General features: G+C 48.8%; 2 protein-coding genes across 6 annotated transcripts in view; both read left to right on the forward strand.

Moving 5' to 3' along the window:
* SOAT1 (sterol O-acyltransferase 1) overlaps positions 1-8358 on the forward strand; it is a 50809-nt gene extending 42451 nt beyond the window's left edge. For both annotated transcript variants that reach the window (XM_058660730.1, XM_058660731.1), the window contains 4 exons: positions 230-328; positions 4218-4353; positions 4937-5082; positions 7097-8358. In XM_058660730.1, the coding sequence (XP_058516713.1) occupies positions 230-328; positions 4218-4353; positions 4937-5082; positions 7097-7153 (438 nt within the window). In that variant the 3' untranslated portion in view covers positions 7154-8358. The remainder of the gene's footprint in view (positions 1-229; positions 329-4217; positions 4354-4936; positions 5083-7096) is intronic.
* Positions 8359-14361: 6003 nt separating this feature from the next.
* Positions 14362-17908, forward strand: part of AXDND1 (axonemal dynein light chain domain containing 1) — a 67754-nt gene continuing 64207 nt past the window's right edge. For all 4 annotated transcript variants that reach the window (XM_058660993.1, XM_058660996.1, XM_058660994.1 and 1 more), the window contains exons 1-3: positions 14362-14564; positions 15521-15693; positions 16941-17044. In XM_058660993.1, coding sequence (XP_058516976.1) covers positions 14468-14564; positions 15521-15693; positions 16941-17044 — 374 coding nt within the window. In that variant the 5' untranslated portion in view covers positions 14362-14467. The remainder of the gene's footprint in view (positions 14565-15520; positions 15694-16940; positions 17045-17908) is intronic.

Genomic DNA, 17908 nt, shown 5'->3' on the forward strand with positions numbered 1-17908 from the left:
GCAGCTGGGACCTGAACTGGTGGTCATATGGGATGCTCACTTTACAGGGAACAGGTTAATCTGCTAGCCCCCTAATGCGACAACTTAAGATTACTGTATCACCAGTGTATGTACTAAACAGTTCATCACAGTGCCCTGTGGGTTCTGCGTTAAATGTGTATGTTCTTTGGGACTATTCAGGAGTTTCGCTTCAGCTCGTTGTATTTTATACCTTTACTTTTTTCCGCAGGATTGGTGGAACTCCACATCATATGCAAACTATTATAGGACCTGGAATGTGGTGGTCCATGACTGGCTGTATTACTATGCTTACAAGGACTTGCTCTGGGTAAGCAGCAAGATTTAGTTGATGGTTATTAGTAGAGATTGGGCTCCAGAAAGGATGAATGTTGTGCAGCTTGTTACATGGCTTGTTACATGGCTCCAGTTAGCGACAAAATGGCTGTGAACACTCTTTAGGAAAAAAGTAGAGTGCATTTAGACCAAGAAAATGTGAAATAAATTTTTAAAAATAATTTGAGAGGAGGAGTGAGAAGGGGGAGGGAGAGGAGAAAGAGAAAATGCCCCCTTGGCTGCCATTGGCTCGTCTCCTTCCCAAATGCTCATAGCAGCCAGGTGGGCCAGAGGAGCTCAGCTTCACTGCCTCCCAAGGAAGCTGACAGCAGTTCTGGATCTTGATCTTCGTAACTGTTTGAGCCATGAAGCCTTGAAGGGCTGAACACCCAATCTAGGCCAGCAGGAGAAGTACCGTGTTACTGTACCATGAGGGCATCAGTAGGCCGCATGACACCACTGTGTGCACTTGAGTCCTGGTTCTGTCCCTCACAGGAACAGTGTGTATCCAGATGAGCAGGCTCCTTTCCAACTCCCAGTTTCAGAGAGGCTGCTTCCATTGTCCACGATAGAGTCACCAGCATTCTGTGTCTGTGCATATATGAAAATGTTTTGTTAATGTTAGTAATTATATAAGCTGTAAACATTGGTGGAAATATGGAAATGTAAATATTTGTAGAAAAATGTGAGTCACCAATCTGGAGTGCAGTAATATGGAGAGTAGTGTTTTGTTTTTTTAATCAATTTTAACAAATTTTATTTTTTATGATGTTTATGTAGTTGATCAGGGTGCGCAGGGTTAAAGATAAGGGGAAAGTGGGCGAGATCATTGTTTACATATTTTCTTTTTCTTCTTCCTGTATCTGAGGGAGGGAGGGAGGGATATAATGGGAGAGAACACACCCAGCCTTCCAACCACCCCGGAACCCAGGGATGGGGAATGGCCATCTGATGTCACCCCAGGGTCTCCATTGCAGAGCATGTTCTGAGGGTTCTGCTCAAGTGGCTTGTGAGATGCTGTTGATATTGCCACTCCAAGGATGAGGGAATCCTTCCAAGGTCAGTTGGCCGACATAGTCCACCTCAAGAGTCTTCATTTGCCCAGACGTTTGCTGTCAAGCTTCACCAGTATAGTTGATCAATTTGTTCTGCCCTCCTCCTCCTGCAGACCAGTGGGTGCTGTGGCCCTGCCCAACCCAGCCCTGCCTACCACACACTCAGCCCTCATGTACACCAGTGGGAGCTGCTGCCCAATCACAGCAACCTCTGGTAACCTCCACTGGACCGGCGCCCAGCTTTGGTTCCTGTGCCTGCCAGCAGTGCAGTGGACTGGTCCAGTCAGTCCCACATCCCATTGAGATCACTTATACATCTTTGGGCATTGAAGCCTAACTCAACCTAACTGACTCCACCCTCCAGCCCATGCTCATGCCAGTGAGTGCTACCACCTGTCCAGTGAGGCCTGCCCCAGTCCTGGTTCTCATGCTCACCAGTGGGAGTTGCAGCCCATCAGAAAGGAGTCCACAACCTCCCCACTGGACCTACTCCTGCCCCAGATCTTGCACTCTCTAGGTGGTTCTGCATTCTAGCTCAGCAGGACTTGCCCCCAGTCCCAGAACTTGCCAGCTGCTGCAGCAAAGCCCAGCCCACCTGCCCATACTCTGGCTCATGCCTGAACCAGTGTAGAAAGTCAGCCTGGCCTGACTCTCCCTGTAACCCTGTTCACCTGTAGGCCAACAGGTGTTATAGTCTTGCCCAGGCTCATCTGCTCCCAGTGCTAGTTCTCAGCAGCAGGAGCAGTGGCACAGCAGGAGAGTCCCAATACTTCCTTACCAAGCACCAAGCTCACACACTCCCCTCCCCCCCCCCCCCCCGGTGTTGTATGTGCTGGGGAGTGCTGCAGCTCAATCTGGCATGGCCCATCTCACCTTGGTATTTGCCAGCAAATACTACAGCCTGGCCTGGCCTGACCTGCCTCCGTTCTAGCTTGTGCTGATGGGTGCTGCTGCCCAGCCTGGCACAGTCAGCCCCCAGTCCCGGCCCTAGTGCGAACTGGCTGGTGATGCTGCCAGACCCAGCCTGTCTTGCACCGCTTCCTGGGCCTCAGATCTGCCAGTGGGTGTTATGAACTGGCCCAGCTTTGCCTGTCCCCAGACCTCAGCCACACATATGCCAGCAGGAACTGTAACCTGGCCTGAACTGGGCTGCTCCTATCCTTGGTTCTTGTGCTCATCTTAAGGGACTGCACCCTGACAAGAGTTCCCAAGCTCCTCTGTTGGGTCTCTTTCCAGTGGCAGATCTCGCATATACCAGTGAGTCGTTGACCTGGGCTGACTTAATCCATCTCCTGTCCTGGCTGGAACAGTAGCCTTACCCAGCTGGCCCATACCCAATTCAGTACTTACTGTTAGGTGTTACAGCCTAGCTACACCTAGTCCATGCCCAGACACAGCTCTCACTTGGCCCAGTGGGAGCCAAAACCTAACCTAGCCTGTTCTATACTCACCTTGGCTTTCATGAGTACCTGTGGGTTCTAGAATTTAGCCCAGTCTGGGGTATACCAAGGGAGATTGCAGCCATATCCGGTCCAGACCACCTCCTCCATTCTAGCCCTCGCGCTCACCAGTGGAAACCATAACCTAGCAAGGGGTGTGTCCAACCAGGCCTGTTCCTGCCCATATCTTGTGCATGCCAGTGGTTGCTCTGACCCTTCTGCATATCCCATCCCCTGTCTTGACCTTTGCCATCGGATGCTACAGCCTGGCCTGACGTGGTCCACCCCCAGTTCCAACTCCTGCTGGAGAGTGCTATATAGCCTGGCTCTGCCCAGTGCGCTTCCATCCCTGACTCATGCAAATCGGTAGGAGTAATAGCCTAACCAGGCATGTCCTACATTCCAGCCTGGCTCCTGCACTTGCCAGTGAACTGAGGTTTGCCTGGCTCTGCCTAGTTCACCCCGTTCTAAAACCAACCCACTCACTTGCCAGAGGGTGGAGCTACTCTGCCCTGTCTGACCAGCACTCAGGCCTGGATCACATGCTCACCAGTGGGAGCTGCAACCTACCAGAACAGTTTCCCAAGCCTTACTGGTCATAGGCTATCCCCTCCAGAACAGTCTATTTATGAGTGTGGATGTTGTGGCCCAGCCCACCCCATATTCCTTGGGTGTGCCTACATGTGCCAACCCAGCCTGTACCCAACCCCAGTACCCGTGAGTGTTGGAGGGTTCCATGGTCACACCTCGCTCAGCCTGTCACCATCCCCGGCTCCCAAGTGAAGCAGCTTAAATTGCAGATCACAGGAGTGGGCATACAGATCCCCTGTAGAATGTGCCCCAGACTCAGTTCTCTCACTTGCTGGTTAGTGCCATGGCCCAGCCTAACATTTCCTGTCCCCTGTTGTAACTCTCGCTGGCAAATAAAGTGATGTAGCCCTGCCAGGTAGGCCCCCAGCCCCAGCTTTTGTGTGCAGCAGCGAGTGGTACTTGGTATTGGTCCATCCTAACTACCCCAGCTCTAGTGTCCAACAAGGGCTGATGCTTCGGTCTGACCCTTAAAGGTCCATGTTTCTCCTTGAAGATTGGACCTCCTGGTGGCCTGAGGGCTTTGCTGGCCCCATTGGTGCCTGGGCCTCCAGGCCCAAGCCCCGCCACCTGGGAGCCCACCCTCAGGGCTAGTGAGAGTCAGGTTTTTGAACTCTAATTTTGTTATAAGAAGAGTTTGTGAGCATGCGTGTATTTTATAGTTAAATTAATAGATTTGAGTGAATCCCAGAGATAGACCAGAGAAATGAAACATAATAGGTATCTTTAGCATATGATAGTTATGTCTTAGTTTATGCTTCGCTACTTAAATTTTTTCAAAAATGTTTTCCATTGATTTTAGTTTTTCACCAAGAGGTTCAAGTCCGCTGCCATGTTGGCAGTCTTTGCCATGTCTGCCGTTGTGCATGAGTACGCCCTGGCCGTCTGTCTCAGCTATTTCTATCCAGTGCTTTTCGTGCTCTTCATGTTCTTTGGAAGTAAGTAACTTGTCATACTGTCAGTACTGAGAATTATGCTGAAAGAGAAAAGCAGGCAAAGAAGCTATAAAATTAGTGTAGAACAATTATATTGTAGAAGTGCCATGTCGAGGCAGTGTTTGTCAGGAGGTCAGACTACTGAGTGAATAGATGTTTAAACTCTGAAACAGGGATGCGAACCTGGTAACCGTGAGCATCTCGGTGGAAACATTGGTCTGGTATAACATGAAGCTGTCTCTTAGCAACAACTGTCATATTACACCCTTAGAACGCTTGGAAAATGGACCATTTTTTGAGTGGGACTAGTTAGGATTTGAATAATTACGTGAATAATTAGTTACTAATTAGTGCCTTTCAGCACTGAAGCCACATTGTTATTTGAAAGACTGGAGATGATAATAAAATGTGGACCTGAACAGTTGTTCATTGCATGCTACATGAGATCATGTGCTACAGTATCAAATTATGGAAATATTTTATTTGAAAAAAATAAAATAAATTTCACGAGTAGATCTCCACAGAAACCCTGCATATCCTGATGTTTTGATGACTATGAATATGTTTTTTCTTTTTCTAACTTTAGTGGCGTTCAACTTCATTGTCAATGATAGTCGGAAAAGGCCAATTTGGAACATTTTGGTGTGGGCTTCGCTTTTCTTGGGCAACGGAGTCATTCTGTGCCTTTACTCTCAAGAATGGTATGCCCGTCAGCACTGTCCTCTGAAAAACGTGAGTCCCCAGTCTGGAGGGCCAGAGGAACGTTGTTCCCTGCGCTGGAGGGTCGGGGGCATTAGTAAATAGGAAAGTCGCTTGTCAGCCTGGTTGCTCAGTGTTAAGGGGAGGCGAGTCTGGAGTCCATCATTCAGTCTCGCTGTGTGCTGTCTCATCATATGGAGCTCTCCCAGGTCTCAGTTTTCTGTCTTATTTTAATTGTATTTTACTGTTCTGTCTTCAGCCTCTTCTACTTTGATTCACGTCTCCTGAAAACTTAGGTGCTCTCCAGGGTTTTCCCAATGACGTGTGTCCTTACCGTTACAACCTAAACATATGTTACTGTTTTTATCTCTTTCTTCCCAAATAATAAACTCTTAGAAAAGTGCCATAATGCTGTCTTGCCTAAGATTGTATTTCCCTTGATTCTTTGTTTGTTAATAATTATGTTTGGGTTTCATGTGGCCGGAGCTGCTGCCGGCTCTCCCCTGTGGGCACAGAGACCCAAGGATTTGGGCCGTCTTCTGATGCTTTTCTAAGGGCATAGCAGGAGGCTGGATTAAGAATGGAGCAGGGCCCAGAGTGATGGCTCAGTGCCTAAATCCTCTCCTCTCTGTAAATCCTCCTTTTCAAATAAAGCTTTTTTTTTTCTTTTTTCTTTTTTTCTTTTTTTTAAGGAAAAGTATTAGAAAAAGAAAGGAAAACGAAAGTGGAGTGGGGGCCAGGATTTGAACTGGTGCACACATGGGCGCTGGCACTACATGTGGCAGGTTTACCTGTAAGCCACAGCCCTGGTCCTGGTTTCATTGATGCTTAGGGCTTTGGTTATTAACTGTATCGATAACTGTCCTACTTGGAAGTGGGAGCAGGGACCACGTTCTTGATACATCTCCCTGGAGCGTTCTCCTAAACCCTGTGACATCCAACCAGCTCCTCTCCCCAAGATGGTTTTCTTCCTGTCCCCTCTCTTGTTGTGCTGCTCTAACTCTCCTTTCTTCCTTGAGTCCCCCTTATACATCTGAACTCACTTCTCTGGACTCATCTCTCCCTGCCATGCTACTCCTGCTACTCGGATTTCTTTTTTTAATGTCTGTGTAATCAGGAGGGCTGCATGCCAGTGCAAGCCTCTGATGAGGGTGGGGAAGAGTCGCGGAGGAAGGTGAGTTGAATGTTTCTGTTTGTTTTTCTTCCTCCCATGTGCACAGAGGGAAGGAAGACCCCCTCCTTGCTGTCACACTGCATCAGTCCCGAGGCTGGGAGACTGTCATTTGATGACAGCCCAGAGAGCCCAGTGTGGGGAAGAATGTCCCGAGGTTGCTGCTTGAGTGTGGTCTTGATAATTCTGACCCATCGTCGGCTTCATTGCACCAGGGTTGAGAAAATACTTCTGGGGATTGTTGCTGGATCAGGTCTACTTCACTGTATCCACAAGCTGAGACATTGCTGCAAAGCCAGGAAAGGCACATTTGGGTTTCCCACATCAGATTGGATTTTCCTCTCCAAATCCAGTTTGGATGTGTGTTTTCCATGAAACCTTTTCAGATTCTTATTCTTCTGCCCTATTTCTGAATCTTTATATAGTATGTCATCTGCTCCCCCTTAAAATAGTTGGATAATTAAAATCTACATTATGGTTATTTGTACATGTATTATCCTTACCCTACCACGATTTAGATCTTAGGCAATTGAATGTATCTGTAATTGAAAACACAATATACAGAAAGAAATGCTACCTGTTTGGAATTTGGTCAGAAATACTCAATTGTCTAGAGTTTCCTAGACTTAAGAACTTCACGCAAAGCTTCCAAATCGAAGAATTCTGTGTTGTAGATAAAAGCACTGCGGCACTGAACGTCTTTTGACTTACTGAATTTCTTCCTTCTCTGTCTCTCTCTCTCTCTCTCTCTCTCTTTTTGAATGACTGAAACACTCGGGCATTTTATAGCTGTGCTTCTAAAACGCCTTCGCTATCTCCACATCTTATGCACTGGATTTCACAAATAAATTAACCTCCCATTCTTTCTCCCCATAGCCCACCTTTCTGGATTATGTCCGGCCACGTTCCTGGACTTGTCGCTACGTGTTTTAGGAGCTGGGATGGTGTTTCATTCGTTTCACTGAAGTTGGAACATTCTGCCTGGTTTGGGGCCAACTGACTCCAGCTGCTACTGAAGTTACCTGTATTTTTTTTGGAACACTCCAGGCTTTCCTGATGGCTCACTCTATTTCCGGGTCACCAGAAGCTGGGCTATTCAGACATCCTGAGGAAGACACTTGCTTTATATCAGGGAGAGAAGTCTGTCAGCTTGAGCCTCAGTAAATGTAGTTGTTTTGTTTCTTGACTCCGTCCGACCAGACTAAACCTCGAGTTTTCTTGGCTGCTGAATTAGCCATCACACTTGTGAAGACATCATTTAAGCATCTATGGCTTACAATTTCTTTCATAGATACTGTTTGGAGGAATATTAATTAAACATACAAAGAAGATAATGTAGAATAATTGTTTTTGCTATTTCTGGTAGAAAGATGAAATCTATTTTCCAAACGTAATCTTGTTATATATTAACGTTTTATATTTTGTTTGGAGAAAGTTTAGTTCTGCTCAAGTTTTAGCTTCTTCATACAGTACAGATTATCATTTTGATGCAGGACAAAGAGGCCTTCCACTATAGACTCTGTTTTCCCCCATTAATAATACATCCTGACAGAACCACAAGTGGGAAGGAAAAAAATTTTATCTCAGAGATTCTAAAGTTTTAAAGAAATATTTGCAGTGTCAACCATATTTTTAAATTATTTTACCATGAAACTTACATGGAAGATAATTTTGTAACTTTAAGAATACAGGGGCACTTTTGAAAGTTAGTAGAAACTAAAAGGTAAGTTACTTTTGGTAAAAATATTTTTGAAATCCATGCATATTCTAGATGTTCCCTGGAAATTTTCTGTTACACAAGAATTATGTATGGATTTCACAAGTTTTTTGTACTAGAAATAGAACTTACCTTTACTTCCATTTCCCATGAGTTTTTTGAAGTATTTCCATGGTCTCTGAAGTTTTGAATTATCTTTTGGTACAGTTATTGTCTAATAAATACTTATCCTGAAGTCTTTTGCAGATTAATGCATTAGTCTGTAAGAGAAGTGTTAACTCACTCCATTGCTACTGCAGTGATCATTAAGGATCCAGAAGCTGGCTTCTGCATTTCCTCAGTTACTATGCTCAGACTTTGAACAGAATTATATTTTTAGATGAAAGATTAAAATGTGATCATTTTCAAAGAAATGTACTTTCACGTGATAACATGTCCATCCCTGCTATGAAGTGCTGTGCAGGAATTACTTTGTGTATGAGGGATAATTCTGTTAGCTGGAGCGGAATAAAGATAGCAGGGACCCTGTATTTCATCTGCACCCAAGCCAGTGAGCCATAGGAGTCATTCAGATGACTGTGGATGCTTCCAGTAGCCAACCGAGAGGCTCTCTTGGCATTCAGACAGCTCTGCTGATACCAGAGTAATGCTTTTGGAGTTGCCGAAGGCTAGTTGGAGTCTCACAGAAGATACGGTATCTCCATAGACACTGCTGAAACGGCACCGGAAGTGTATTGCGTAGTCACCGGTTGTTCTCCAGCCTTGGATCCAGTTGAGTTCGGGCCAGTTTTAAACATTAATTCCAGCTTTGACAGACACAAGCACACCTGTTTTGCCTGTTCCCAAGCATTGATCTATACACTGTTGTTGTGATTTATAACTGTATTTTCAACATAACAAGAGAACAGGTGGGTTCAAGATTAGGTCAGGGAACAGCGAGTCTTGAGAGGGACAGGATGTCGAACGGTCTTTGTTTCTGTTACGAAGTCGTGTAAGTTCGCACTGTCATGAGACTTTGCTCCCTCATCACAACACTTCATTTATAGACGCAGTCAAGGAATTTTTTTTAAATAACTGTCATTTTCCCTTTTGCTTATAAGTGATTTTTCTGCCCAAGATTTTCAGGGACAGCACTGGGTCTGTATTGAACTGCAGATTGTTCAGAGAACACCGTCCTAAGAAACTTGCAAGAACACATGAATTCATGAAGAAATGAGCACTGCTTGTGAAACTCATTTGATAACCATGACCTTCATGCCAGCTGATCGTAGCAAGTCTCTTCTTTAAACTGCCACCCACACATTTTAAATAAAATGAAAAAAATAAACTTCTTGCTGAAGTATTCAGGAAGATTCATTATTTTCTTACTTGCTAATGGGTGAAAATTACTTTAGTTACATTGTTTTTTTTCCTTCCTGGCAGATAATGTCATGGCCATTACTTTGGGTGTATTATCCAAGAGAACAGTGAGGTAGTAGGTACAGTGTTGCGCTTTCTCAGTAGATCCCTAAGGGCGTTTTCTGTTCTTCTTGTGTTTAGGATTAAATTTGTTAGACACTCTTATTTAGATCCTGGATAATGAAACAGAATGGAGTTAGGCTTGTTGAATCAACGCACCATAGCTCCCTAGGTAAAGTTGCTTGTCTCAGAATTTGACTAGAAAAGTGAAGCTGTATTTAACACATCAATAACCATAACATTTAAAAAGAAAAATAATGGGAAAAATATTTTGTCCTCTCAGTATTGCAAGGTACAATTAATATTGGCCAATTAAGAAAGTACATTGTAATAATTATCTTGGGAAGCACACGTTATGTTGTACAATTCATTTTGTGGTTTCAGTAATTTTGAAATTACATTTGCCTGAAAAATTGAAGTCTAGAGAAAATATTTGCTTAAAAGAGGTTCATTTGGTGTGCTCAGCTTAAGAAGATGTAATTTGCTAGTTGTTACGTGGTCTTGACACGAAAAGTTTCAGCTTTGGATGTAGGTATTTCAAGTAAACTAAGTTAATTTGGGGGTAGGACAGAGTGAGGGGCTATTAAAGAAAAATTAACGTGACTGTAATCATGCAGTGGCCTTGTGAGTTTGACAGTTTAAATTTTTATAGTCATTTTTGAGTCAGCTGCACTTAAGCCCAACTCGTGAAACACGCGCTACAGCTACTTCCGAGTGAAATGAAGATGGTCCACGCATCCAGCCCGCTCCACAACACCCACCCTGAGCGTGCAGCGGGAGGGGGGAGGAGGAGTTAAAGCTCCGAGTAACATCGCCCCGTATTTCCAGCGAATGTGGCCATGGGCAGAGTTGCAGTGGACTAGAGCCAGGGTTCTCCTCATCTGTAGAGGACAGTAACTACCTCAGGATCCCTGGTGGGAACAGGGCCACAGCTTGCTGCGCCTCGGCAACTTGCTACCTCAGCCCTGACTGCTGTCTTTAGCAAGTACGTGTACTTTTATTTCAAATGCTGCACACGCGCGAGTACACACAGGATGTGTAAGGCGCCTGCCCCAATGAGCTGCCTCGCCACTGGACCTGGATAGAGAGAGGCCCTCCCACCCACACCTGACTCGGTCACAGCGTGCAGTGTGATTTCCACCTTCCCCCTTTCAGCTCGCTCTGCCTTATTGAGAGATGGCCAGCCCCTGGAAAAGAGATTCATTCGTTCTAAGAAAGATGAAGTGAGTTGTTCTGGACGAGAAGCGAGTGAGGCCTGAATTCTGCCAGTGTGAAGAATGCTTTCAGGGTTTTACGCATGGAACACTGTCCCTTTTGGTCATGAAGCACGCGTGACTTGCTGACTAGCCTTGTGTAGGGCGTCACATCATTTACGTTAACACATGCTGACAAGGGTCTGTCTCGTGTCTTATCTCTGGGTTTCATTCCTACCGAGGGTTTGAAATACCTTTTGGACAGACAGTTCCTCCCCCCCCACCCGACGTCCTTCAGAACGACCGTGTGAATTCCCATGCACCTGCCAGGGAGGCTGTGCGCGAGGATGGGGCGTTCGCCCCCGGGTTGCGTATTCATCCATAGCGTTCTGAGAGCTACGGTGCCTCTTGAAAACCCAAGGTGGTTTTCTTTTTTTTTTTTTTAAAGATTTATTCATTTTATTACAGCCAGATATTCAGAGAGGAGGAGAGACAGAGAGGAAGATCTTCCGTCCGATGATTCACTCCCCAAGTGAGCTGCAACGGGCGATGCGCGCCGATCCGAAGCCAGGAACCTGGAACCTCTTCCGGGTCTCCCACGCGGGTGCAGGGTCCCAAGGCTTTGGGCCGTCCTCAGCTGCTTTCCCAGGCCATAAGCAGAGAGCTGGATGGGAAGTGGAGCTGCCAGGATTAGAACCGGCGCCCATATGGGATCCCAGGGCTTTCAACCAAGGTGGTTTTCAGAAGGCATTTCTAGAATGAAAGGTTGATTTCCTGTTCTTTCCTCCTCCCTGCAGATCCCTGGTAGCATCACTTATTTCGGATACATTGTGTTAGCATTACTTCTCAAAATTTTAAACTTCAAATGGAAAAATACTGCATATGTAAAGAATATGGTCAATAAATATATTTGGAAAAAACAAACCGTATCTGTTTTTAAAATATGTTCATGGGCAGATCATAACACTTGGTATGCCCACTTCCCATGTCAGAGAGCCTGGGTTGGAGCTGGGGTTCAGCTTTGGGTTCCAGTGCCTGCTCGCATATCCCGTGCCAGGAAGCAGGTGATGGCGCGGGGCCTTGCGTCATGACGCCCCACCCCAGCTCCCTGGCATCCTGGGATCAGTCAGTGGATGAGATGGTCTCACAAGGCAAGTGCTTAAAAATAGCTTCTTCAAGTGTATTCAGTGTTACCTCTTTAACTCTAGACTCAGAAACGATAGGCTGAAAGTAGCCAGAAGGCGTAGCTAACAGAACAGGAGCCCTCTTGTCCAGACCAGTGGAGGGGAGCTGTGGTACAAACTACAGGCAAGTGGTGGGCCCCAGACGCAGATGAAACAGCAGCACTAGCTGGCTCTCCATCTTCTCCCCAGGGCCAAGAGGGACCCGCTTGCAGTGGGTGCCGGTGGGCTTCAGGTTTCCAATGAAATGTGTCTGTCAGCATGAATACGTGCATTTTCAAGATGGAAAACCAGTTTTGGAGCAAGATAATGATGCTTTCCCTTGGGCTGGACCATCCTGCAAAATTCAGATGCCGCCACTGTGCGAATATCCGGAGGTGGCACCTTTAGGTTGTCTGACATGCAGAGGCCACCCAGGGGGAGCAACCTCGAGGTCCTTAGCCAAGGCTTCTGGCAGGCTTGGCTGTTGGCTTCTGGAGGGCAGTTTGCCTTGAAGAGGCTTCACCAAACACCAGGGCATGCTAGGCTCTCGGCCTGCAGAACTGAGATGTCAGGTAGGTTACAGATCAATTAACAGTCCCAGGATCCCCTGAAAGCAGCTCACGTGGACTGGGAAACCATGCTGCTCCCACATGTCAGAGACCTATGCCGATGAGTGGAGTTGCTTACAGCGCTCCTGCCCAGCAGCCCGTGCAGCACCACAGGAAAGCTGTCTGTAGAAACAGGCCGTGTCTCTGTTCCTTGGACCAGGGGACTCAGTGCAATCAGGAGCAAAGCCACAGGGAGCTGGATTTCTGCATCATTAAAAGCTTGAATGTTGTCCCTTTAGATTTAGAAGGCTTGCATTTGGACCCCAGTTCACAAAGCACCTGACTCATTTGTAAAATGGGGACGCCTGGGATCAACAAAATGATCCACTTTGCTAATCTTCCACCTGCTAGCACTGGCGTCCCGTATGGGTGCCGGTTTGTGTCCCAGCTGCTCCACCTTCTGTCTAGCTCCCTGCTTATGGCCTGCGAAATCAGAGGAATATGGCCTAAAAAGCCTTGGCACCCTGCTGCACCCACACGGTCGACCCAGAAGAAGCTCCTGGCTTGAGATTGGCTCAGCTCCTGCCACTGCAGTCAACAACTGCAGTGGACAAGAAGATCTTTCTTCTAAATCTGCTTGCCCAATAAAAATAAATCTTAAAAAAAGGGGGTGGGTGGTATGCCTGTTCGTAGCTTCACTATGACAAACTGCTTGTGGCATGTGGATGTCATTGGGTTTACCGACTGTAGAAACCCAGTGTACTGTGAGAACAGAGATGGGTTTGTTCTCGCAGACTACGTCAGCATCACATGGCAGCATCCCTCGGCCTAAAGATAACGCACGCATCTCTGGAGGCACACACAACGTCTAAAGTAGCTGGAGGCATTCCGTTTCAGGGGCACCCTTTGTGAAGGCTGGAACCCACGTGGGAAACCCACAAGGAGCTCCTGGCTCTGGGCTTGATCAGTTGGGAAGTGAACCAAAAGATGGAAGATCTGTCTCTAACTCTTGCCTTTGAAATAAAAATAAGCTTTTAAGAATATCAATCTCATACATATAACATACACATGAATGTATGTATAAATACATACATAAAAGTTGATGCAAAATATCTCCATGAAAAAAATTATGCATGGATTTCAACGCTTTCTGCGTTACTTAATCTTTCTTGAAGGCATCTACCCAGGCGCTGTACTGGTACAAAAGAAAAGCCAACTGGAAATAAGACCCAAGCTATTTCCTACAGACACTGAGACGCTGGGATGCATGATTTGCCATTACATCTTCGCCTTCAAACGAAATGGCCCCTAGTAGCACCGAGTGGGATCTCATTCCTGAGCGCCGGGGTTTTGCAGCCAGCAGTCCGAGCGGTTTGCGGGCTCGGTCCAGCCATGCGCCTTTCCTGCCTCGGCCACACCACAAAACAGACCAGCAGGACTCCACCTTCCCTGGGGCGCCCAAACGCCAAGGCCCGGCAGTCCACGCACCGGGAGGCCACGCTCTGCCTTCACGCTCAGTCTGGCTGTTAGAAAAGCCCATAAAATAAAAGCAACAGCAAAAAGTGCCGAGAGTTGTGGAAACCACACTTGGCTTATGTCAGGTGGGGCAGCCAGACCACAGGTCGTCCCCGAGGCAGCCCCGGCCTCTCTGGCGCCTGCGCACCGGCCGGACGCGCAGCTGGAAGCCCGGGCACCGGGACGCTTTTCGGGTCCGAATAAACAATTTTCTTCTCTAGTGTTCCCTCCGGAGCTTCAGCTGAGACTTGAAATTCCCGGTGACCCCCGCGAGAACGGAGTTGTGTACCGGCACCGCCGAAGGCAGCCCCCGCGGCGGCCGCTGAGGCTCGGGGTCCTGGGTTGCTATGGCGACGCGCAGGCGTTCCGGGGAACGGCAAGGCCGCCCGGGGCCCGGCGGGAAACACGATTGGCGAGAGCGGATCGGAGGTGTGGCTTGCCCGACGCCGGCTGCGCCCCTGCCGGCCGGGGAGCGAGCGTGAGGGCGAGGTGGTGTCCACCTCCTGCAGCGAGGTGGACGAGGCCGGCCTCTGCTGACTGACTTGGTTTCTTCCGCAGGACGACCACCGTCCTCCGCCCTGACTTGTCTCTTAAGTTCTCTTTCCGGAAGAGCGTTTGGAAGTGCTGAAGAGTGACAGGAGGCGTTGCTGGTGATGTCGCTCCCGAGAACGCCCCCCACCTCCTTAACCTCCGTGTCAGCCCCGGAAGGGAGAAGGTTAAAACCAGCTGTGGCCAAGGGAGAGACAGGAGGTAGGCTTCCAGATCCGACAGGCGCAAACGGTGCTGCCCACTCCCATTCGGGTGACGTGCTTGCAAGGCAGAGCCAGACGGTCCCAGTGCTGGCTCACACCCCGAATGCCAACACTCGCTGGGGCTGGGTTAGGCCAAGTCTGCAGCTGCACACTCCCCGTGGGGCGTCGAGGCCCAGCTCCGGGACCAACTCCTTGAGTGATAGCTCGAACTTGGACACAAGAGCAGAGCCAGGTCTCAAACCCAGGCCCTCTGACACGGGGTCCTGCCCCGAACAGCCACCCCCAGCTCCACCCTTCGAAACCCAATCCCGTCCACCCCATCATTGCCTCCACTCAGAGCAGCTAATCTGACCTGTGAATTTGTACAAGAAAGGAGCCCACCGGGCTTGGCCGTTGTAGGCAGAGATTTCCTTTGCCCTTTCCACATCGAAGGGGAACCGGGCAGACGTGTGGCCTAGTGGGCGAGCTGCCTGTGCTGCCTAGCAGGTGCCTGGGCTGCCACCGCTTGTTGCAGCTGCCTGCGGCTGTGGGGCTGAGACACAGCAGGTGGCAGCTGAGGCGGTGGGGTCCTTGCCACTGGGTGGGAGACCTGGGTTGGGTGCTTGTCTCCTGGCTGTGGTCCAGGCCCAGCCGTGACCTACCTGCGCTCGGGCGGTGAACCTGGGGCTGGCTGTACACTCCCTCTTGCTTTGCTTCTTGGATGAGGAAAAGAACATTGCTTGCTGTCATCATAGAGCCTCTGAGCCCGTGTCTCAGTGAACGGGGCCAGGGCAGACGACACGTGCGTGACTCTGCAGCTGGGTGACGCAGTGCTCGGAATGTCCCTGCTGTTTCTGCTCAACGAGAGGCAGCCTTTCTCAGAAACATGTAGAGGGGGTTGGTGCGGCAGTCGAGAACTCTCAAACTCCACGACAAAGCGACAGTGACCGCTTTTCTTTCTCATTGTTTTGTTAGGCCTTCCTGAGCTAAGGGGGAAGAAAAGCATGCTAGAGCATCCCGGAGCCCTGCCCGCAGGCCTCAGCAATGAGTCCATCCCCGAGGAGGTGCTGCTGTCGCTGGCCTACGCGGCCGACGCTGGGCCCTGTCCCGAGTACTTGCTGCCTCTGAAGAAGACAAAAAGCCCGAGGGTGCGTCGGTGTGCGCGTGGAGAGCCGGTGGTGCCATCGCCTTTTGTTAGCCGGTTCACAGCTGCTCCCTGAATGTGTATTAGTTAGTATAGGTGGCCTTAAAATCCTTCTGTTTTATTTTGTAAAAGATATATATATATGAAAGATTTATTATTATTGGAAAGCCGGATATACAGAGAGGAGGAGAGACAGAAAGGAAGATCTTCCATCCGATGTTTCACTCCCCAAGTGAGCCACAACAGGCCGGTGCGCGCCAATCCGATGCCGGGAACCAGGAACCTCCTCTGGGTCTCCCACGCGGGTGCAGGGTCCCAAAGCTTTGGGCCGTCCTCGACTGCTTTCCCAGGCTACAAGCAGGGAGCTGGATGGGAAGTGGAGCTGCCGGGACTAGAACTGGCGCCCATATGGGATCCCGGGGCTTTCAAGGCGAGGACTTTAGCCACTAGGCCACGCCACCGGGCCCAAAAGATATATATTTTTTAAAAATGGAAAGTAGATTTACAGAGAGAAGGGAAGACAGAGAGAGGAGATTTGCCATCCACTGGTTCACGCCCCAGATGGCTGCAACAGCTGGAGCTGGGCCAGTCTGAAGCCAGGAGTTTCAGGTTTTCCCACATGGGTGCAGGGGCTCAAGAACTTGGGTCATCCTCCTCTGCTGGATTCCGGGTAGAGTAGCCGTGCCTTGCACAGGGGCCGTGAGAAGCTGGTACTGCAGGTACGTGCAGTAGGCTCAGCATGCCAGGCCACTGCTCTGGCCTCTTGCTTTATTTTTATTTGCGAAACAGACAGACGCAGAGCACACTGCTGTCTGCTGATTTCCTCACCGGACACCTGCCGCAGCCTGGGGCTGAAGTCTAGAACTGGCAGGAATTGGAGTCCTAAAGGCAGCAGGTGGGCCAGGCCCTCCAGGGTGTTTCACAGGGTCTGGCCCAGGCATCTGTCCCACTGACTACTGCCCGAGAGCTGTTTTCATGGTCACAGCTGTAACAGATTGTCTGCAAGACCTGAGTGTCTGCATTAACTTGCTATTCTGTATATTTATCAAAATGATCATTATTCCGCCCTTAGTATTTTTGGTTCCCTATAGGATTGTTCTAGTTTTAAATCTCTTTCCGGTTCGTAAGAAATTCTCCTGTTTTGCTGAGTACCCACGTGTTCTTAATGTACCTGCCAGGCCAGTCAAGGGCAGATTGATTGGGCTGGAGTGCCCTCTGCTGGGCACCCATGCGTTTCTGTTTTTTCCTCAGGGCACTCTTCCACGCCCTGTAGACCGCGTCTGGCATCACCCTGTTCGAAGGGATAAATTCAGATACCTCATTGACCATCCGGTGTCCCTCACAGGAGCTGGAAGGTAAGGCAGGGAGATGGCGGGGTAGACGGAGGCCAGGACCGATGGTGAGGCAGGAAAGATCACAGACTCACAGACTGATCCGACTTGCAGTTTCTTTGCTGAGCCAGAGCAGTCAGAGGGGGCAAAGGCCTCTGCACTGTGTATGATTGTCAGTAGCAAGGGAATACATCCTGGCCGTATGTGGACTCGGCTTAAGTTCTGTTGTATGTGTTTGTCTTTGGCCCCGTGCTCTGGTCCTCCCTGTTGCAGCCTGCTAAGAGGGACGCGACTGTGCAGGTCAGAGGCCTGCCTCTTCCCTGGGTGCCTGTCCACAGTACATCCTGAAGCAAAGGGCAAGCAAGCGTGGGCTCAGCATGTGGAGGAGCCGGGGCGGCAAATGCGTCATTCCCTGCCTGCTTCCGAGGGCACCCTCACCTCTGCGCTGTTTCATTGCAACTAGCAATGATTTGTTTTACATTTGTCCCTAAAAGTATTTGTCAGTGTCAACATTTTTCATCTTGCCAGTGTTCCTCACAGTTCCCTCTAAGCCCCTTGCTCAGATATCGCTTTCTCTGGAAGACATGTCTTTGCTCACCCTCCCTTGGTAGGCACTCTGGCTGCTCTGAAGTTCCATGCACCTGCTGAACTCTCTCTGTCTCCCAGGGATGTTGTGAAGCACAAATCAAAGAATGGATCCTAGAGCACTCCCTGCTGTTCGAGAACAAGGTGTCGTCACTATGCGTGTGTGAGTGCCACAAAGAATGACAGAAACTCGGCCTGTTAGCTTGCTCCCAGACAGGAGCTGGAGTGTCATAACTCATGATTATAAGTATTCGTAGTAATCGTTGGTTAGTTACTTTGAAAAGTCAATTATCTGTGTCTGAG

Source organism: Ochotona princeps, chromosome 2, assembly GCF_030435755.1.
Source record: "Ochotona princeps isolate mOchPri1 chromosome 2, mOchPri1.hap1, whole genome shotgun sequence".
Taxonomy (NCBI): Eukaryota; Metazoa; Chordata; class Mammalia; order Lagomorpha; family Ochotonidae; genus Ochotona; species Ochotona princeps.